At 42.3% G+C, this 23339-nt stretch overlaps 2 protein-coding genes across 3 annotated transcripts; both read left to right on the forward strand.

The window, feature by feature from the left end:
- Nucleotides 1-1923: 1923 nt before the first annotated feature.
- Nucleotides 1924-6061, forward strand: LOC141606664 (putative F-box protein At3g58860). Of its 2 annotated transcripts, XM_074425880.1 has the most exons (4): nt 1936-2326; nt 3388-3526; nt 4709-4912; nt 5706-6061. In XM_074425880.1, exons 1-4 carry the CDS (start codon nt 2301-2303, stop codon nt 5838-5840), a joined length of 504 nt encoding a protein of 167 aa, XP_074281981.1. In that variant the 5' UTR covers nt 1936-2300; the 3' UTR covers nt 5841-6061. The 2 variants fall into 2 exon arrangements, with proteins under 2 accessions (XP_074281980.1, XP_074281981.1); XM_074425879.1 differs by having other exon boundaries at nt 1924-3526.
- Nucleotides 6062-19783: 13722 nt separating this feature from the next.
- LOC141606665 (uncharacterized) lies at nt 19784-22498 on the forward strand. Its single transcript, XM_074425881.1, has 4 exons — nt 19784-19916; nt 20372-21591; nt 21681-21875; nt 22158-22498. Exons 2-4 carry the CDS (start codon nt 20380-20382, stop codon nt 22293-22295), a joined length of 1545 nt encoding a protein of 514 aa, XP_074281982.1. The 5' UTR covers nt 19784-19916; nt 20372-20379; the 3' UTR covers nt 22296-22498.
- Nucleotides 22499-23339: the final 841 nt, after the last annotated feature.

Below are 23339 nucleotides of genomic sequence, written 5' to 3' on the forward strand. Positions count from 1 at the left end.
GCAAACTTGTGGGTCCAAGCACGGTCAGGGCAGACCTTACAGGCGTCGCAGTGATCCATGATGTACGGCCTCTCCTCATTAGGATGAGTCCTTCCAACATCATCACCGTCATCATCAACATCATCATCCTCCTCCTCCCATTCCTCCAAGACTCTTGGATCAACCTCAGGAGAAGGAGACCTAGGACCCCCGGACCTCAGCGGGATGGCGGCTAGTGCCTCCTCTTCATCAAAACGCGACGGGGATCCCCCCGGCGCAGGGTTACTAGGTCCGGCATCAGCAGAAGACATGTTCACAACAAAAACTTAACAATTAAAAGTTGGAAAATTTGTTTGTTTACCTTGAAGAAAAAGTGCTACGCCGAAGTAACGATTCTGAAGACTAGAGAGAAGTTTCGTCAAAGTTAAGCAAGAAGAAGAAATTTTTTTGAGAAAATGAATTTGGAAGTCCAAATTCAGGGGCTAACTCTCCTATTTATAGGGCAAAGCCCACTCAATCCGACCAATCAGGGCAAAGCCCATGAAGCGTCAACCAATCAGCAACGAGACACATGTCAAGCATGCGACCATGGAATGTCAATCGACAAACGATTCTACAAAGCTTCTTCAACACGCTCCTTGACAGAATGCCAATCGACGTATCTTCTTCAACACGCTCCTTGGTATCTACTTGCCCAACGGCCCGCCGATTCAACCAAGCTTGGCAAAGACCTACCGGGGCAATCAAAAGCACACGGCACTCACAACCTCGGTCTTAGCCGCGCCACTTTCTTTTCCACATCTGATGTCCATTACACATCCATGTGGAGGGGGATATGATACGGTGCGGCCTAAGCGTAACCAAGCCGAGGTAGAAGAAGCCGGGGCGTAAATTTTTTCAAAATTGCGCAGAATACGCTCAACACTCATCGAAGGTCCATACCACGGCATAGACTACGGCTGGGGCAAATTGATGGGGCATATTCTCGCACCCGCCGACCGAGTCAAACACATTGAGCAAGGTCAAAGATATCCACAAAGAAGTCAACGACTTAGACAAATTTCTTAACCGACGCAGCCCCGTCGGCTGTCTCTTGGGTCTCGGGCCGGGACAACTAGCCAACCGGGGCACATATCCGCGTACTCATATCCAAGACCCCTCGGCGGCGAGTCGACAGGGCCCGCCGGCCTGCCATGGGTCCCTCGGCCGAGGGTAGATCAGTCTTTCCACCTGCTAGCCACTTGGCCACTTGACCACTATGTGACAAAAGGTGAAAGTCTATAAATACTCCTCAACCCTCATTGAGGAAAGGATCCGAAATATAACCTAAACACCTCATAATCTGGTAATATCTTCCTTATCTCTCTACAATATATATACTTCGCCAAGTAACACACAACTTAATCCCTTTAAGTTTACTGACTTGAGCGTCGGAGTGAGTTCGCTCGGTACAAAGCCGAGCCCTCAGTTTGTTCATTGTTTCAGGAGACCGAAAGGAGGATTCAATCAAAGACGTCATTCTACAAGCCACGAGTGGTAACAAATAACTGCTTCGGAATTACACCCGGAACAATTATATTAATAAGTTATTATATTGGACCTATTATTATTATTATTATTATTATTATTATTATTATTTTACGAGTATTATTTATTTTTTTGATTAATATATTATATTATTATTAATAATGTTATCATTATATTAATATTTTATTTTTTATATATCTTATTAGATTATTATTATTATATTATATTAATATATTATTATTATTATTATTAATGAGTAATATTATTATAATATTTATTATTATTGTTGGTATTATTGTTATTACAATATTTATTATTATTATTATTATTAGTAGTAGTATAATCTTTTTATTATTATTTCAGTTCAGATAAATTCAGTTCAACTCCTTTAAATTCAGTTCAGTTCAGTTAGACAATTTTAGTCCAAAAGAACAGGGCCTAACTCGGTCTAGCCCACGGGTCGGCCACCTCTATATGTAACCCTTTTCAACCATCACAAAGTTCACGATACATTTTACACCGGTCAAAAGTCAAAACTCAGTAATAAAATTCCCTTATAATGCTTTTGTGAGGAACTCTTCTCGCTAGTGTCCCAAAATTGGCGGGAACTTTTCTCTAAAAATCTCCCAACATTGGCGGGAAAGTTTCTCTAAAATCTTCCAAAAATTGGCGGGAAAACGTCATAATACTCCATTATTGCCCTTAGTCGAAACACAATCACATTTCAGAGCAATTAGGGTTTGCGAGTTGCACACCACCTGTTCGACGAAATTCCTCAATGAAAAAAGCCGTCAATGGAAAGAAAGCAGCATACGGGCAGGTAAGTACCATGGATAGATTATCAGATTTGCCTGATTCTATCATCCATCATATCATTTCTTTTCTGGGTACCGGAGAAGCGTGTCGAACCACCATTTTGTCGAAAAGATGGGCTCATATTTGGTCCACAGGTTTAATTCTCGATTTTCAGCCATGCTTTTTTGTTCCTAAGATTGATGGAGATTATGTTGATGGATATGTGCAAAGTCTAACAGGTCCATACGATACGGAAACTATTGAGAGACTTGTCAATTTTATAGAAACCACAATGGAACGATATTCCGAGAAAAATCTATCTATTAGGAAGTTTACACTTGAATATCCAACTGTAGATCAAGAGATGACTGGTAGGATTGATAGATGGGTTGGAATTGCTTTGCGAAACCAGGTTGAGTCGTTGACGCTTTCCATTGTTCCCGAGGGTTCACCCTCTTATGAATTACCCGCGATTCTGTTCTCTGCAAAATCACTTACTAGGTTGAAATTGGGTAGGGTTAGAATGCTATATTTTGAAAATTTTAAGCTTATGTCGCTACAATCGTTGGATTTATCTGAGGTCGATGTAGACGAGCATATGCTCCACGAGATTATCAAGTCATGCCCCCTGGAGTTTTTGCAGCTTTACAAGTGCACTGGCATTACAAATATTTCAATTCCTTCTTGCAGTAAATTGGAGTTGCTCCATGTTACTCGAACTATACCTATAGGTGGCGCAATCCTGGTGGATACATCGAGTTTTCAGTGTTTGACCTACGAAGGTGACCTTGAAGATGATTTTTTTCCCGTTATTCTTACGCCTGCCTCGAAGAAAAATTTGAAGAAAATACGCATTTTTTGTGTTATTATGGAGAACTTTTTTGGCAACCTAGTTTCTGAACTTCCATCAATAGAGACCATGTCATTTTTCAGTTGTGTAATGCCAAAGAATATTAAAATTGCAAGTAAAACGCTCACGGAATTGGGCATACATGATTGTTATGAGTTGGTTAATGTTTCTCTTGAAGCTCCAAAATTGGACTCTTTTTGCTATAATGGTGACTTACTTTCGTCTGTGATCAACAGTCATAGCGAATACAATGCCTATCTTCATCTAAATTTTGAGAATCTGGATACTCGAGCATGGCTCAGAATCAAAAGGCTCCTCAGCAGATCAAATGGCTGCTGCAAGATTTTGTCCATCATTCTCAGTGATGCACCTGAGGTATTGCTAGTTATTTGTGCATTTTCGATTTTACTCGGTAAATTTTTTTGCAATGATCAGTACATCAGTATGCCATCTTGTTTTATTTGTCAATTTTCACCTATTATCACGATGAACCAAGGTATAATTTTCAGTTTACACCACAATGTGACCTACTCTTCTCCATGTTTAAATGCCAATGGTTTATCGACGATCCTGTATTTTCAGAATGACATTTTGCTTGCAGAATTTAGTCTACATTCAATTAGACGGAGAAGGGTAATTTTATTACAAAAGATTAGCTTTTTGTAAACTGTGATGAACAAAAAATCATACTAGCCATTATTGCCCGTTTAAGCTTCATACTCTGATGTGTTTTATACTTTTATGATTAGCATGTCAAACTTTATATGTCACATCTATCGTCAATGCGACTGGTTTTTCTTTCTTGGGAACACAGAGCTGAGACTTGAGAGTGAACCTGGTTGAGTGATTTCAGACATAGGTTAGGTTCAGGTCATTGGGTTGTGATTTGTTAGTTTTCTCCGGTTTACTCAGGTTATTAATTATGCTTGGCTGTGTTTTGAGTCAGGTCTGATCTGCTTTATTCCGTGTTGGGTAAGTTTCAGTCGGGTTCATTAGGGTTCTATACTTCTGTTATGCTGTGGTTATACTTTTCTGTCAGGTCTGATCTGGTTTATTCCGTGTTGGGTAAGTTTCAGTCGGGTTCATCAGGGTTCTATACTTCTGTTATGCTGTGGTTATACTTTTCTGTCAGGTCTGATCTGGTTTATTCCGTGTTGGGTAAGTTTCAGTCGGGTTCATTAGGGTTCTGTACTTCTGTTATGCTGTGGTTATACTTTTCTGTCAGGTCTGATCTGGTTTATTCCGTGTTGGGTAAGTTTCAGTCGGGTTCATTAGGTTTCTTCTATACTTCTGTTATGCTGTGGTTATACTTTTCTGTCAGGTCTGATCTGGTTTATTCCGTGTTGGGTAAGTTTCAGTCGGGTTCATCAGGGTTCTATACTTCTGTTATGCTGTGGTTATACTTTTCTGTCAGGTCGGAGCAAGGGGGAAAAGAAAGTTGACGGAAATACTTTTTTACATCCATAACTCTAAACAAGGAAGTTTGGATCCTGTAGTGTAAACTCAATAATTTGAAACATTTTTATTTTCTGATCAATTTGTATGTTGAATGTATAGATTGAATTTAACAAGGACGAACTTAGCAAGATTTATGATGGACAACTTTATGATCTTCAAGAACTGAAGCTGTCTTTATCATGTTCCACTTCCGTCCCTGAAGAATCTTCATGTAAAGCTCTCATAGACGGCCTGCTATGGTGTTGCCGCCCTGATATTCTCGCTTTATCGGTTGAATTACCATATGATAATAATGTCATCAGGGTATGTTTCCATTAGTGCCTACTTTCATTATACTGTTTCAGTGATTTCGTTTATTTACGACATTGCAGTGAACATAGCTATATGAATACTTTGTGCCTTTGTGGCCTCCCTAGTCCCTTCTCATTGTATTTTCACCTTGCGTCTCGTAGCTTTGGTGTGCCTAGCGCCTTTCATAGCTAAGCATCATTGTCAATTTGGACGGATGTAAATCATACGAAAGGAGTACTTTTTAGGTTTGCAATTTATTGTGAACCCGCTTCCATTCCATTAATGCCAAAATGATAAATCGCAAATTGTTAGGCATGCATCTTGAACCGAAGGACAAAAACTGAGGGTTAGAGTGGCAAGACGAACTTTGCAAATGAGTCGGATTGTTAGAATCTTACTGATTTATGTATTTTGAATCAGATGTCGTCTAATTTCCCACACCCAAAATTTCTCCGGCTGCACCACTGATCGACTTACTCCCTCCAAGTTTCTTATATCTTCCCCTTTCTTTTGGGCACAAAAATTAAGAAAGGGGAAGAAAGAAGGAATAAAGTAGAATAAATTATTGTAAGTTGTGAAATTTATAGGTGAGAGAAAATAATAAAGAATGAATGATGAATAAAGAATAGATAAAGTAATGAGAGTTGTTGATTTTTTAGGAGAGAGAAATTAATAAAAAATGAATGAAACTTACCAAAAAAGGAAAGAGGGAAGATAATCAAACTTGTGTGAAAAAGGAAAGAGGGAAGATATAAGAAAATTGGAGGGAGTATGTTGCATTATTTAAACGTTGCTGGTTTTGCAGACTTTGCTGGATATACTGGAGAAGAAGGTGAAATATTGGAAGCATCCTTTGAAACACATAGAAATCGAAGGCACTAATTGCTCCTCCATATTTTTTTCATGGAACTTTGATCTTCGACTACGACTGCATTGGTAAACCGTAACTACTTCAGACTTTAAATGCAGCTTGCACTTCTGATGGATCAGAAAAAGGGTTGCACCTTCTATTATTACACAAGATAACATTTATTTTGGATGATGACAATTATTTTGTTACGACTTACTTCGTATTGCAATTATCTTTTGCTTTATTTTATTGTTGAACAAAGTCGAGTTTCCATGAATTGATTGAGATTGTTTGAAAAATGTTTGATCAAAGTTTTAACCATGTTCCCTGTACTTTATTTACCTTTCATTTTGGCCCAAATATCAAGAAAAGAAGACTGGAAAATTAGATAAGACATTGATAATTGAAATGTGTAAACAATGATCGGGATTAATCTACTATCATAGTACTCCGTAGTTCCTAAGAATCACGAGTACCGCTCCTTAGTAATTTAAAATTAATCCGAAGTTAATAAAATTAAAATTAATTATATATGAATATTTTAAAATTATTCCAATGTTATGCTTATTTATTCTAATTTTCCTCCATTTTTATTGCTGATCAAGTGCGGGTCGGCCTGTTTGGCCCAACCCGTTCGGCTTGCTAAAATAGCGGGCTTGGACAAGAAAAATAAAAAATTAACACAAATTGTTAGAAAGGACGGTCTTATACTATAAGACTGGCCCAATCTTGCAAATAAAGCCCAAATCACAGTTTTTTATCATTAATTATTAAATAAACTAGTTGAGATCCCGAGCTAAAGCACGGTATTTGAGAGCTAAAGAACGATATTTGTGAGTTTTGCTTATATAGTGGCCATTTAAGATATTTGTATAAATGAGTTGTACTTATTATAAGTTCTAATGTACGTTATAATGTTAGTGATATATTTATTTAAAAAAAAAGTGTACTGTTTAAAAGACTTTTAAATTAAATTATTTTTGTGCAAACTTTTTTTTATTATTACATATAATGAAAACCGATTATTATTCAAAAACATACTCTAATATAGGGTCACTACTAATAGGGGATATGATCATTGAGTTAAAAAGAAAATGTAAGTAAATCGCATATTAACTTTATAAACGGAATCAAATTATAAATAATACGTCACATCTAAACGGGCGATTCATAAACAATTAAAACTACTATTTTCTCCATATTCATAAATAAGTATAAGCTACCATCTCAATATATTTTGTACGACATGTTTATGCTACCATCTCTGATTCATCAAACAATCTTAACTATGGAGAGGTTGTTAGTGGTATATTGAAAGATTTTATTAAGTAGTATAATTAGGAATGTATTTTTACAAAGATATGTAAAATTTTATTGAGTAGTATAATTAGGAATCATTTTGCTGTATAATTAGGAATAGTTTTGCTGTATATTTTTATTACAAAGATATGTAAAATTTTGATATTTTTAGTGCATATTTTAATTGATATTGTTATACTTATTTGCTGCATATACATTCCTCTATGATATATTACTCAATTTAGGATTATTTGACAGCGTACTAATGTTATAGATTTTAGTGGACTTGTATATGTTAGATTATTTAACAGCGTATACTAAGCCTAGCATAGTAATATGTAAAAAAAGGCCCACTTATAGGTTTGAACATTTGAGCGGGAAAAAGTTGGTGTTTTCTTATTCTTTTAGTTTTAGGGGGATTACCTAAAAATCAACTACATCCCCAATTTTCTACACAACACTCTACGCTTAACTTCTCTCAAGTCCCAAGTCCCAACCACTCTTCTTGTGTCTTATTTTTTACACCTTCCCTTGAGCCAGTATTGGTTTTGCACTTCCGCCCCTGAGCCGCCATTGATGCCGCCATGGATGACAACCTCAACTTCAGTCCCATACTCCGACCGACTTATATTATTCCTCTACACAGATATTTATTTCAAGGCAATGAATTTGTTAGTTAAAACCAAATGTTTTCAAACTAAAATTTATAGTCATTAATTTTAAAATCTTGATTCACAAAAAATAAAGAAATATTCTAATTTTCTAATTAAAAGAAACAATATAGAAACCTGAGTTTTGAACATTGTTCCGGGTGTAATTCCAGAGCAGATATTTGTTACCACTCGTAGCTCGCAGAAGGATGTCCTTGCTTGAATTCTCCTTTGATCTTTCCTGAAACGATGAACAAACTGAGGGCTCGGCTTTGGCCGAGCGTACTCACTCCGACGCTCAAGTCAGTAAACTTAGAGAGAAGTTGTTGTAACTTGGCTAAGAGTATATTGTAGAGAGATCATGAAGATATTACCAGATGAATAGTGGTTATTAGGTCAATTTGTCGATCCTTTCCTCAATGAAGGTTGAGAAGTATTTATAGACTTTTACCTTTTGTCACGTAGTGGCCAAGTGGCCAAGTGGCTAGCAGATGAAAAGACCGTTTCACCCTCGGCCGATGGACCCATGGCAGGCCGACCGAGGGGTCTTGGATATGAGTACGCGGATATGTGCCTCGGCTGGATAGTTGTCTTGCCGAGACCCAGGTGACAGGCCGATGGATTGCATCGGCTAGACTGTCTAAGTCGTTGACTTTGCTGTGGACACCCTTGACCTTGCTCAATATGTTGACTTGGTCAGCGGTGCAGAATATGCCCCATCAATTTGCCCCCAGCGTAGTCTATGCCGTGGTATGGGCTCCGATGTATGCTGAGCGTATATTCTGCGTAAGTATTTTTGCAAAATTTCTGGTATCGGCTTCTTCTGATGCATCGGCGTGGTTCTTGTTAGGCCGTACCATATCCCCCCTCCACATGGATGCGTAAAGGGTATCCGATGTGGGAAAGAATGTGACGCTGGCCGAGACCAGTGAGAGTGCTTGGTTATTTTGATTGCCCCGGCCGTGCTTCCTGGCTTGGTCGATCATGTGGCCGGCGGAGAGCAGGTACCTAGGAATTTGTTGAGGGAGATGAACAGGCGAAGAGATGTGAATGGGCGTGTTGAATACGCTTGGTCACTGTAGTATTGATTGACATTTAACTGTTGCAACGATTGACATCCCGTGGTTGCATGTCTGACACGTGTCCGTTGATTGGTTGACGCTTCATGGGCTGTGCCCTGATTGGTCCTTCTTTGTGGGCTTTTCCCTATATATAGGGCAGTTATTCCGTGATTTTGGCCACCAAATTCATTTTCTCAAATTTTTCTCCAAGATCTTCATCTCTCTAAACTTTTCAAGGGCTTCCATTTCTTCTAATCTTCAGAGTTTTTGATCCGGCGAGCGTATTTCTTCAAGGTAATCAAACAAATTTTCTTTTATTTCGTTAGTAATTGTTGCGAACATGTCTTCTGTTGATGCTGGACCTAGTAAACCTGCGTCGGGGGGCCCTAGGTCTCCTTCTCCTGAAATTGATCCTCAAATTTTGGAGGAATGGGAGGATGACGATTCCTATGGTGATTTTGGTGATGATTTCGGTGATGAAGTGGAAAGGCCTCGTCCTAATGAAGGGAGGCAGTACGTTATGGATCACGGCGACGCCTGTAAGGTCCGTCTTGACCGTGCTTGGACTCATAGGCTCGCCAGTTGTTCTGGCGGGGAATTTTTCGAGGGCCATTTTTTCTTTGGTAGGGGATACAAAATTATTATCCCTGAGGAGGGTCAGGCCGTTTGTTGCCCTCCACCGGGCCACACCGGCGTATACATGCGGCATTTGGAGTATGGGCTCCGGTTTCCGTTGAATGGGTACGTTATGGCCATCATTAGGGCCATGAACGTTGCCGTTGCCCAACTGCATCCGTTTGCTATGAGGACCATAATCGGCTTCGTCTGGCTCTGTCTCTTCAAGGGAGAGGCCCCAACGGTGAATTTATTCCGCCGGCTTCACTATCTCAAACCATTCTCTGGCCGCGTCGGATGGTACAGTGTGCAAATGGAGCAGGGTTATGTCTCTGTTGACAAACTTTCTTCTTGCAAGGACTGGCAAGGTCGGTGGGTGTACGTTAAGGTGCCGGGTGACTATCCGCTGCCCTGCTCCTTCCAGCACCGAGTAAATTTGCGGTGCGAGACTAAGGCGGAGCATGACAGATGGGTCAGCCGGAAGAAGCTTAAAATGGATGCCAGCAAGGTCCCTCTTACGGATGATGAGAAACTGGCGATGAGGCTCTTTGAGGTGGACAAGGATGGGGTGCCGAAAAGATGGATTCCCCCGACGCAGATCATTCTTCAGGATGAGCCGCTCTGCCATGTCGGCCTCATACCGGCCCTAGCACAGGGTGAGTGGGGCCGGTGTGAGGCCCATCACCGCTCTCAACGTTCCTGTTTCTCGAACTTCGATTTGTTTCTTCTAAACTTTTGCTTTGTTTCTTTCGCAGACCACTTTGGACCGGACCTGTCTGAGGATATCCTCCGGAGAATGGGGCTGCACAAAGATAAAACTGTTGCTAACTTGCATCCCAAGGCTCTGGCCCACGATCAGAAGTCGCCGAGTGATCTTATGGAACAACGGCTGAAGGGCTTGAGCGTGGAGGAGGCTCAGGCGAAGGTTATTAGCGGCGTAGTGCGTCGGACGCGGAAAACAATGTCTTCGGCGGCGAAGGCGTCGACGCCGGTTCCACCTCCCATCCCCCCCCCTAAGAGGGAGACTGTGGAGATTGTTGATATTCCTTCCGAGGGAGACTCTGATGCGGAGGAATCTCCTCTTCTTCGAAAGAGGAAAAAGACAGCCTCTGCCGTTGGCAAGGAATTGCCTCCTCCGGCCAAGAAGGCCAAGCCTGGTACTTATTCATTTTGTGGCTCAGATTTAGCCAGGTCATTAGGTGCTCCTGATGACTTGTTTTCCGATACGTCGATACATGTTGATACTGATGCCTTTATTAAATTTTTGTAGACCACCGCAAACTTCGCTCTCGTTGGGCGGCGGGTGGAGGGGACCTCTGCGCAGTTTGGTGATCAAGGCGCCACCGTCAACCCTTCATCCCGAAGGCTTCCTTCTCCCGGCCCGCAGTTGGTGGTCAAATTGTCACCACCGTCCCTTCATCCCAGAAGGCTTCCGTCTCCCAGCTTATAGAGGAAGGCACGAAGCTAATTAGGGAGCTGGCGAGGTGGAACGTGGTTACCGGTGCTCGTCTCATGGAGCAGGAGAAGGCCGTGGCTCGAGCCGTTTATGAGCGTAATGCCATTAAGCAGGTGGCTGCGTCGGCGAAGCTGGATCTCCTCAACGAGCGGACGCTTAGGGGAGATGCTGAGAAGGCGCTCTTGGCTGAGAGAAGACTCAGGGAGAACGCTGAAAAGGAGGTCCTCGCTGAGAGAGCGAAGGCCGAGGCTGCGGCAAGCCCGAAGTCGCGAAGTTTGGAGAAGTTTAGCTTTGTTCGGGCGTGCCGACCTCTATCTCCCGGCAGAGGAACGAATCCGGGGACTGTTTAAGGCCCAAAGCGAGGTGATCCGAGCAAAGAGGCCATCATCAAGCAAAAGGAGGAGGACATTGAGATGCTCCAAACCGTCATGCTCCCCAACCCGTGCGCTCGAATTCGGGACTTGGCCGAAGGAGCTGCTAGGGAAGTGATCGGGGAGCTTTTCCCTCTTGATGGTTCCTTCCCGTGGGGCAAGTATGACGAGCTGCTTGATGACAAGCTTGATGCTAAGGAGAAAGCCGTGGCGGAGAAGGCCAAGGAGGCGGTGAGGGCGAAGATGGAGAAGGAGGCGGCCGCGGAGAAAGCAGCTCTTGCTGAGAGGGCTAAGGCGGCCAAAGAGGAAGCCGAGAAAATGAGGGCAGCTGATGACGCCGAGGCCAAAGCTGAGGCTGCCAGAGAAAAGCTGCTGGGTTGCCTGTTGAAGAAGATGCGGCTACCGCTGCCGATGGTGAGCAGCGACAGGCATAGGGAGGCGGGCGGTCGTCACCAGGCTCACCCGGCGTCTCTGATAGCTTCAGCTCCTCACTAATACCATGGGCTGCTTGATGAGAACAAGTTTACAGCAGATCTGCTTCAGCTCCTCATACACTACCATGTGCTGCTTGATGAGAACAAGTTTACAGCAGATCTGCTTCGGCTGTTCGGGAGCCAATTATTTAGGCCTTCCTCCCTGCCATCTTTTGGCGCTTCAAATGACATATTTGTAATTTTTGCTTTTCTTTCCTTGTATTTTGTACAACTTTGGTAGGTTGTGTTTCGGCTTATCCCAATGGGGACGGCCGTCGTCTGCATTCTTTTCACCTGTAACCCGTTATTATTAATAAGAGTTTGTTTCCTTTGCCTTTGGCATGGCCGAGCTTTTTACTTTACTTCTTTTACTTGTGCTTTTAAAAGTTGAGTGTCCCAACTGTATTTAGCGTTTCTACTTTGCCTCTGGCTTGGCCGAGGTCTTCTCTCGTTTTTGTCTGAGTTGCCTTTTTACGTTATTAATTGAGCGTCTCTTTTTATTTCCGCTTCGGCTTGGCCGAGGCAGTTTAGAGTGTGTATCTCAACTGTGTTTAACGCTTCTAAGGTATTTGACTGTTTATCAATCGCGCTATGCGCGATCGATCGCGGTGTCGCTTTCGATGGAGATCGCTCTTGTCGATGTACGACGAGATGAGTCGGCGTCTGTTTTCGGATAGCGTGTTACGCGGCGTCTACCACTTTAAGTGACTGCCGAAGCGTCTACTATTTGGGGTGACTGCCACAGCGCTACATTTCTTCATGGAGACCACCGCTCTTGTCTATGACAGTGTGAGCCGACGTCTGTTCCTGGATAGCGTGTTACGCGGCGTCTACCACTTTAAGTGACTGCCGAAGCGTCTACTATTTGGGGTGACTGCCACAGCGCTACATTTCTTCATAACGACTGCCGCTCTTGTCGAATCGACAGTATGAGCCGGCGTCGACCTCTTTCTTTGTAACGACTGCCGCTCTTGTCGAATCGACAGTGTGAGACGGCGTCGGCTTCTTTCTTTGTAACGACTGCCGCTCTTGTCGAATCGACAGTGTGAGCCGGCGTCGGCCTCTTTCTTTGTAACGACTGCCGCTCTTGTCGAATCGACAGTGTGAGCCGGCGTCGGCTTCTTTCTTTGTAACGATCGCCGCTCTTGTCGAATCGACAGTGTGAGCGGCGTCGGCTTCTTTCTTTGTAACGATTGCCGCTCTTGTCGAATCGACGGTGTGGCGGCGTCGGCTTCTTTCTTTGTAACGATGCCGCTCTTGTCGAATCGACAGTGTGAGCGGCGTCGCTTCTTTCTTTGTAATGACGGCGCTCTTGTCGAATCGACGGTGTGAGCCGCGTCGGCTTCTTTCTTTGTAACGACGGCGCTCTTGTCGAATCGACAGTGTGAGCGCGTCGGCTTCTTTCTTTGTAACGATGCCGCTCTTGTCGAATCGACAGTGTGGCGGCGTCGGCTTCTTTCTTTGTAACGACTGCCGCTCTTGTCGAATCGACAGTGTGAGCCGGCGTCGGCTTCTTTCTTTGTAACGACGGCCGCTCTTGTCGAATCGACAGTGTGAGCCGGCGTCGGCTTCTTTCTTTGTAACGACTGCCGCTCTTGTCGAATCGACAGTGTGAGCCGGCGTCGGCTTCTTTCTTTGTAACGACGGCCGCTCTTGTCGAATCGACAGTGTGAGCCGGCGTCGGCTTCTTTCTTCATGCTAGTGACTTATGTGGAAAATGGACATCTTCACGGAAGACTTGGTCGACTTTACATTAGATATAAACATGCGTCGGGGTGCCCACAACTGTTTTGGACACCTCCGCCGCTATACAAGGTCTACCAGTTTCCTAATGCCTTACTAGAGGCACTCCTCCCCCGTCAGCCGTCGGTCGCATCCATGAGGTCGCCCTCCCGTTTCGAGGATGAGCTCTTCCCCTTTTCCGACTGCTTTGCCACTTTGAGGGATTGCATGTTGCATCCTCTGGCAGATATCTGGACGTTAACCACCTCGTCCTTCTCGTCCTTGGAGACGAGCTTATGCGCTTCCCCCCGGTCCGAGACGTACACCAGTGTGAGGGCCCGGATGGACATCACTGCGTCGGCATCGCTTAGAGTGACTCGGCCTATGAGAACATTGTAGGCGGACGAGCCACCAATGACTACGAACTCGGCTAAGACATTCTTAGCCGCATTCCCCTCGCCGAACATCACCGGTAATCTAATTGAACCCAGGGGTACCAGGCCAGCCCCGGAGAAGCTGTATAGTGGATTGGTGCAGGGGCTCAAGTCCTTGACTCTTAGGCCGAGGCTGTGGAAGCACTCCCTGAACATGATGTTCGTGTAGGCGCCTGTGTCAATCAGACACCTCTTTACCAGGTGGTTGGATATGTCCAAGTTGACTACCAGTGGGTCGCTGTGAGGGGCGATGACTCCCTCGTAGTCCTTCCCTCCAATAGTCATGTCGGGAATGCTGGAGGCGGGGTCGCCGTGTTGGGCACAAAGTTGATGGCCCGATACGACTCGTTCAGTGCCGCCGTTTGTGCCCATGAGCCGACCCACCGTTCTCGTTACCTCCGATGACTACATGGATAACTCCTATCCGTTGAAAAACGGATTTATTATCCGAGCCGCCGGCGTCGCCTTCGGCCTCTCGGCCACATACTTGTCGAGGCTCCCCTTCCGGATTAGCTCTTCAATGGCATTCTTCGAGATGCGGCGGTTGTCGATGAGGTGGCCTGTGCAACCGTGGTACTCGCAAAGATCGGTTCGCGTCACCGTCTCCTTTGGGCTTGGGAGGCCGTTCCCACTTCTGGCCTTCATTTCTGCTCAGGGCGAAGACCTCGGCGGCCGATGCGACCAGAGGGGTTTTGTCATGGTAATGCCTTTGGTAAAATGTTCCCGAGCTCCCCCCGGTGCCCGTCGAGTCCTGTTTCCTGGCAGATCTATCAGACCGTGACCTGTTATTGTCACGGCGTTTCTCATCGGACCGTGACCCGTTATTGTCACGGCGTCTCTCATCCGGGTCGTCATCCCGGCGGTTTTTCTTTTCTGAGGGCTCGGCCTCGCTGGGGCCTACCCAGGTCTTGTGGTAATCTTCCACCTTGATGGCCTAGTCGGCCATCTTCCTCGCGGCGTCTAGGCCCGGCCCCGTGCTTGATGAGCTCGTCTTTTAAGTTTCCCTTTAGGAGGCCCTTCATCGGTCGAAAGCCGCCGCCGGGATTGATCTCCCGAATCTGCTGTCCGACCTGCCGTCGAACCTCTTCACATAGCCTCGTAGAGACTCGCCCTCCTCCTATTTGATAGTTAGGAGGTCCGATGTCTCCACGGCCCTCCTCTTGTTACAAGAGTATCGGGCTAAGAAGGCGTCCTTTAGGTCGGCGAAACAAGATACCGAACCGTCGGAAGCCCCTTGTACCGCTTTTGAGCCATCCCATGCGAGTCGTTGGGAAAACTCGGCACCGACCTCATCAGTGCTCCCATACCGACATGTAAGACTCGAAAGCCTCGGCGTGGTCGGTTGGGTCACTATCTCCTTTGTATGTGAACGCCGGCAACTTCAGCTTGGTTGGCACGGCGGTGTCTAGGACATAATCACTGAGGGGCTGTTTGACCACGTGTCGAATGACACGCGGCGACCGACTCCTCGCATTCCTAGTCCGGCTTCTCTCCTCGTAGCGGGAAGGACTCCTTCTCCGGCTCGGGCTTCTTATCCGACTCTGCTGAGTCGGACTTCTCTGGTTCCTCCGGGGTGTGCCCCGTTGGTGCTGCGGCGACGATGTCCTCTCTCGAGTGCGAGAAGGACTTATGTTTACCACGACCACTTTGGGCTCCCCCGGCGTCTTGGTAGGGTCGACTTCTCCTAGTGCTCCGTTCAGATTCCTCGGAGTCACGTTCTTGGCCCTTGTCTCCTGGACGATTTCCGCCGCTTCTGTCGGCGTGACTGTGTGAGCTGACGTACCCCCAATTAGGTCCAGGAGCACCTTCAGTTTTGCTACGTCAACCACCTGTCCCATGATGGTGACCTGGGTGGCGGGCAGCGGCGTGTCTGGCATTATCGGCATCCCGAATTCCGGTTGGATTACTCCGCCGGTGGAGGGCTGCACAACTCCAGAATTGTGAAAAGTATCATCTTGGTGTGGTTCGGTTTCGTTATTTACGAATACCTCTTGTTGTTTCGACATCTTCTTAGCTCTTGGGGTGGGTTTTTTTGTGTTTTTGTTTTTGTTGTTTGGGAATGAATGTGACTAGCTTCTAATGTTGCCTTCCCCACAGACGGCGCCAATTGTTCCGGGTGTAATTCCAGAGCAGATATTTGTTACCACTCGTAGCTCGCAGAAGGATGTCCTTGCTTGAATTCTCCTTTGATCTTTCCTGAAACGATGAACAAACTGAGGGCTCGGCTTTGGCCGAGCGTACTCACTCCGACGCTCAAGTCAGTAAACTTAGAGAGAAGTTGTTGTAACTTGGCTAAGAGTATATTGTAGAGAGATCAGGAAGATATTACCAGATGAATAGTGGTTATTAGGTCAATTTGTCGATCCTTTCCTCAATGAAGGTTGAGGAGTATTTATAGACTTTTACCTTTTGTCACGTAGTGGCCAAGTGGCCAAGTGGCTAGCAGGTGAAAAGACCGTTTCACCCTCGGCCGATGGACCCATGGCAGGCCGACCGAGGGGTCTTGGATATGAGTACGCGGATATGTGCCTCGGCTGGATAGTTGTCTTGCCGAGACCCAGGTGACAGGCCGATGGATTGCATCGGCTAGACTGTCTAAGTCGTTGACTTTGCTGTGGACACCCTTGACCTTGCTCAATATGTTGACTTGGTCAGCGGTGCAGAATATGCCCCATCAAACATAATTATGTGGAGTTTTCAAGTTAAAATTTGGAGTTTTAAAATTAAAACTTTTTGATGTATGTGGACAAATTTAAATTGTGAGTTGTCTATGTAAATCTTTTAGTTTAATTCAAAATTCATAGTTTTCAACAAAAGATACAAAGTTTTAAATATAAAAGCATGAGTAGTAAATTTTGGTTTTTAAAACTGAAAAATTCAACATCAAATTTTATACCTAGATTGTTCGCAATAACTATACATCACCATGCTTCTCTTTAGTTTTAATCACCATGCTTCTCTTTAGTTTTAATTAAATTGTGAAAGGTGAGAAAAACCGAACGATGGTGATGAGAGCAACCACCACCTCGAAAGCGGTAAGAACATGGACTGCATATGCGTTGGAATATGTGGTGAGGGTGAGGACATATATTTCCGAAGCGGTGGACGAGCGGGCGGTGATTTGGACAAATGGTGGAGGGTGGGGATAGTAGTGATGGACGATTGGACGGTGTGTGTAAATTGTGTATACTGGAAGTTACTCCCTTCATACTTGAATATATGACATTTAACGAAATTTCACACTTATTAAGAAAACACTTTACTACTCCTCATTATGCCTTGGGAATAAGAATTATATAACTACTGTCTACTACACATTGATACTCCTGCAGAAAAAGAGGAGCCTCTGCCTCTTCATCTCCATTACCAACCAAATTTTTATGAATTTTTTGAAAATATTAAAATGAAAATTTAAATTGGAGCCAAAATTTTAACTTGAATTGAAAAATCTTACCAAGAGGTAAGTTCTCTATAAATTGTTTTCCCCATTTTCAATCACTTCCCAATTTCAATCGTCACCAAATAAGATGGAAACTCCCCTTATTGATCTCAATCAGTTACCCTGCGATGAAGAAATAGAAGAGGCTCGAGGTGATATTCCTCTATTCATCCATTCTCATTCAACAAATAAGAGCATAGTTCTTGATATGGGTCGGGATGACGGAGCAAGATACAGATATTGGGATTTGAATTTTGACGATGATAACCATGAAGAAGGAGGAGACGACTTTGACGAAGATGACGTTCAAACACAAGAAGAAAATAATTCTACTCATGCTCATGATTCCGGTATGCTTGTGTACAGTGTACTGTAAGCTTTCCTTACAGTTAGATCTTCTTACAATAAAATTGTGTAAGTTTTTCGGATGAAATTGCAAGTTTTGATACGGCCTTGTTGATTGCCTTTTCTTTTTCACTGTTCGAAATTTCCCGCAGCAATTTGCCACTATTGAAATTTTAAGAAATTCATCTTTAGTTTCAGGGGTAAGTGTTTACGGAATTTAAGTGTCTCAGACCGTTTGTATACTAAATTGCGATGTTTGTATTGTAAAGAATGAGACCGTTTGTATACTAAATTGCTGAATAGTTGGATTACTAATCTAAGAGGTTGAAACATCCGCAAAGAATGAGACCGTTTGTAAAGAATTGCTACGGATCTTTAGTAATCCGCAAAGAATGAGACCGTTTTTTAATTGAAACATCCGCAACTCTTAGTTTAGTAATCCAACTGATCTTTTGTATACTCAATTGCTACTTATCTTTGTTGCATAGGTGGTGCTAGGCAGAGAAGACTCGTCTTAAGAGATGAACAAAGATTACAAGTGTACCAAGCTCTCTTGGAAAAAAGTCATGGAGGAAAATTGAAACGCCAAACAACTACCGAAGTCTCTAACTTATTTGCGGTTCCTATACGTACTGTTCAACGAATTTGGAAGCTCGGTCAAAATAATGGAGGCGATGTTAAAAGTAAGAAAAAGAAAAGGTGTGGTCATCCAAAACTTCAAGTTGATATTACACGTCTTACGGAAATCCCTTTAACTCAAAGAACGACATTAGCTTCATTATCGGAGGCATTGGGTGTTAGTCATACGGTTTTATATAGACTCATTAAGGAAGGTCTTATACGCCGTCATTAGAAAAAAGCCTTCATTAGAATCTGGTATTAGCAAGCTTTCTTCGTCTTCGACGTCATAATTTTGGTCATCCATGGCTATTTTGTTGAAAAAAATGGAGAAAAGAATGTCTGCAACTATGAAGACACTGTATTGTGTTTCGAAAAAAGCTAGTGATGCTCAACTTAGTTTTTGTTGAAAAAAAATGGAGAAAATAATTGGTAATTGTTGAAAGGGAATTCTAGTCATCTATTGAAACATGAAATAATATTTTTATACGGTTGAAAAGGGTAGAAGAAGGAGCAATATGTAAAGAGTTTTTGCTTTGGAAGTGAAAGAGGCAATGTGAAAAGTATCAGATTAAAAGCAAATTTATAGGGAATGGCAAAACGTCATCTATTAGGAAATTTTTATAAATTGGTAAAACGTCATATATTGAAGTATTAGATAGTAGTAACTAGTAATGATGTGGATGAAACGAGGTTTTAATTTTGTTGTTACTTAAACTGTTATTATTTGGCCAATCTCTTCTATTGGACCCGTCATATGCTATAGGACGGTCCTATAGGAGAGTTACTGAAAATTAAACAGGTAACGGACAAGAAAAATAGGCCCGCTAGAATAAATGGACGGGCTTGGACTATACAAAATTGCCCATGGGCGGCCCGCTAGACCCACTATTAAAAGTAACCTCATAAAAGTCCTCAAAAACCCTGAATCCTCCGACCTTCTCTACTCATTTCATTTACAATTTGTACACTCTAAAGCAATTAGGTAGCGCAAATGAATACTTATGCCTTACGTATAAGTGAAAGATTGTCGGTATTTACACTTGTCGTATAAAGATTCTTCGAGAATGGATGACGTGCTAACGGGATTGTCGTATAAAGATAGTACCTTTTCAGTATTTATTACACAGGAGTGTATGTAACCGCTAACAATGCCGCACAAAGACCAAGGCAAAAATGAATTTTTGATGTTTGTAGTAGAACATTGTCAAACTTGTGTTTTTTCCAAAATCTATTAAACTTATCTTTTGAAAATTAGTATACTTTCTTAAGGGTAAGCTTTTAAAGACAATTGTTAAGTTTTAGTAGGATGTAGCGATAACAAACTCGTGTTTTAATAGAAACACTAATTTCTGTATTTGATTTTAGTCAGGCCCGCGGGCCGGTCCGCTCTTTTGAAGTGGGCGGGTACGGACAGTGGAAACTGGTCCAATTAGCGGGCTCGGCTATAAAATAAGGCCCACCGAACACTTTTTTAGTAGTTGGGCCCGGCCCGTGTCCGGCCCAAACCCGCTTTTGATAAGCTCTAACTATTTTAAACTTTGCTCCATTTTTTTTCCATAAGTAGACAAATGATTATGACGGAATATTTCGAAAACACTATAAAGGTGAGTGCATAGTAGAGACTAGAGACGATTAAAACGACGACGATCTACGCCACACTTGATTCAAAATCTTACTCTGGTATAATCCAATTTCTAATTTTTATATACTTGCATGTTTACGAGATTAGTTTTGTGTAAGACGGTTTTATGATCTAAAATTGATCCAAATCACTAGAAAATGATAATCATATTAGTGTTCAGTTATCAAAGAATTTATTTTACAATTTACGTGTGTAAGACCGTCTTACACCGTAAAATAACTCGTAATAATTATCGTATTTTACGATAGAGCTAAGTATGTCTTTAGTGAATTTTGATAGTGCATACCAACTGTTCGATGAAATTCCTCTGAGAATTTTGATGACAGGAGATAAAATGGAGTTAGTTGATCAAATTTGTGTAAGACCGTCTTACACTGTACAATAACTCGTAATAATTATCGTAGTTTATGATAGAGTTAAATATGTCTTTAGTGAATATTGATAGTGCATACCACCTGTTCGATGAAATTCCTCTGAGAAATTTTAATGACAGGAGATAAAATGGAGTTAGTTGATCAAATTTCGGACCTCCCGGAGTTCATCCTTCATATTATTCTATCTTTCCTTGATGCCAATGAAGCGTGTCGCGCTGGCGTATTGTCTAAGAAATGGCAAGCAGTTTGGTCGTCGATGCCAGTTTTGGATTTTCAGCCACAGTACTTTAAGAAGGGAGGTTCAATGGATTCCGGGAAGTTTTCTGAACGGTTTTACAATTTTGAAACACTTCTAAGCTATATGGAGTTCATAAATACAACTATGGAAAGATATTCGAAGCAAAAGCATGGCATAAAGAAATTTACTCTCGAGTTTCCCATGGTTAATGACACACTGAAGCCTATTATTGATAAATGGATAGAAATTGCGGTGCGAAACAAAGTTGAGGAGCTGGAGATTTCGATTCTTGTCGAGGAATCGTTGGATTATAAGTTGCCGGAGTTTCTTTTTTCTGCAAGGTCACTCAGAGTCTTGAAATGTACGAAGGTGCAGCTGCCGAATTACCCAACTATGAAGCTATTCTGCCTTGAAAAGTTGATCTTAAACCAGACGACTATAGAAGACGATATGCTTCAGCGAATCATCTCGTTTTGTCCCTTGGTTGACATACAATTTAGGGGATGCTCGGCCCTAGAAAATATATTTGTTCCTTGGGTTAAAAGGTCGCCCGAGGATAATGAAGTGGCCAAAGACATCAAAACATCCGCTCTTGAAAACTTTTTCTATCTTAACCATTTTCAGTGCCCGTGGCCTTGGAATATGAATATGACTGCTCTGAGGAATTTGAGAAAGTTGCAGATTTCATCTGCAGATATTACAGATGATATTGTTTCGGAGCTGACAGCTGGACTTTCCGTGCTAGAAATATTGTTTATTTCTACATGCTTACTGCTGAAATGCGTAAAAATATCAAGCATTTCGCTAAAAGGATTCAGCATAGTAGGATGCCACAACTTGGAGAAGCTTACTATTGATACCCCAAACTTGGTTGCGTTTTTATTCAACGTTGAGTTTAAGCTTGTTCCGTCAATTAACATTGACGGGAATGAGTTTAAGCCTGCTCTGTCCATCATCAATGTGCATGATTGTTGTGATGCTCACTTATTTGCGTGGGTACTATTTCCCTGCACTGAGTGGTTCATTAAGTTTCACGAGTTTCTTGTGAAAACAAACATGTTCAAGACCCTTGAGATGTCTGGTGGTGACCCTGAATATCAGGTAAGGAACTCCTTAACTTTATTTATTACTCCCTCTGTCCCGATCATTTGTTGTCCTTTTCTAATGACATGGTTATGTTGGATTTGAAGATTACAGTAGACAAGGACCATTTGCGTAGGATTAATACTGGAACACCGTGTAAGCTCAAAGAGTTCAAGCTGTTCCGCACATGTGATTGGGAACTTGAAAAATCTTCACTTGTGGCTTTTCTGGATGGTCTATTTTGGAGTTGCCACCCTGATGTTCTGACGATACCAACAAGTTTCCAGAATGCGACTGTTGAGGTATATTATGCTTTCCTGCAGTGGTTTGTTCAATTGTTCGTCATTTTCATTTGTTTGGTTTTGTAACACGATGACCTACCAAAACCGTTGGTGTTTAAAATCCTCGCTTTCCAAAGGACCGCAGGGCAATTCTGGCTGCCGTTAAATACTTTGTAGCTGCGAGGCTCAAAGCCGCAAAGTATTGTGAAGAAAATTAAGAAATGTTTATTTTGTGCTCATGTAGTCTGTTTCAGCAATTATTGTCTCCCAGAAAAACTTATTTGCGATTTTTTTTTTCACCAGATGATCTTGGGCATCCTTAAAAATAAAGTACGGTGCTGGAAGGATCCGCTTAAAGGCATTGAGGTTGAAGTCGTCAAATACGCTCGTTTGCTTTTGTATTCATCTGAGGTCGAGATCAGGCTCAGGTTGTCTTGGTAGCCATTTTCTTTTCCTTATACATTTCATTAGGCTCAGGGTGCAATTATGCAAAAGAGAATTCATTAAGTCTCAGACTCTTAATGTTCACGCAAATTCATGTGATGAATTTCAAAATGTTTGTTATTTTTTTTTGTTTTTGACAGCGGTAAATATATTCAATGTTCGTTATTAACCTTAATTTTTACATGTCACATTTCATCCTCAATTTATTGTACGTCTCTTCAAAAATTTTGTAACAAATAAATGTATAATGTGAAAAATATACTTGCGTGAATTCAGACCAAGCATCCTATATAGAGTCGAAGCTACTTACAAATTTTACCAAGAAACGATACATTAACCTAACACATATTTCTAATCATATTTATTTTACTCAAAAGAAAGTTATTGTGCATACTCCGTAATTATTTTCCCAAAAAAATTAGCCCGAGGTATGATCTGGTTGGTCTGTACTTAACCTCGTCCCTAATCCCATGGGTTCATGACCATTTGATACTTCAATTAAGTTGACATTGTTTAATTACAGACGATTTAAATAAATTGGACTACTTGACAAGAATCCCGAATTTTAAATAATTAATAAATTTGAAGCATATACAAATACAATGGGTGACTCTACTCAAGTGTGTATTAACTACTCCGTATTAAGCAGCTTTGAAACATGATATAGAGGTTGGGTCAAACTAAATTCAAGTATTTTTTTTTTCAAATTTTACGTCAATTTGGTGTGAGTTGTATCGAGATTACCTCTTTAATACAAAAATCCAAAAAAGAAATGGAAATTTGATTTAAATGAGAAATGAATCGCTTTTAAAGAGAAAAGATAAATCAACTTAATTAAATGGAAAAATTATAAATAACCACCCCGTATTTGCGTATTTTTACAAATAACCACCATGTATTTGCACTTTTACAAATAACCCCCAAACTTTCATCTAAACTCCCCAATTACCACCGTATATTCGCCCCGACTCTTATTTTTCTTATTTCCCGACTCGTTAAGTAACATTTTACATAAAATGCCCATAGTACCCTTCCCTCCAT

The sequence above is a fragment of the Silene latifolia genome, chromosome 10 (assembly GCF_048544455.1).
Source record: "Silene latifolia isolate original U9 population chromosome 10, ASM4854445v1, whole genome shotgun sequence".
In the NCBI taxonomy this organism is placed as follows: domain Eukaryota; kingdom Viridiplantae; phylum Streptophyta; class Magnoliopsida; order Caryophyllales; family Caryophyllaceae; genus Silene; species Silene latifolia.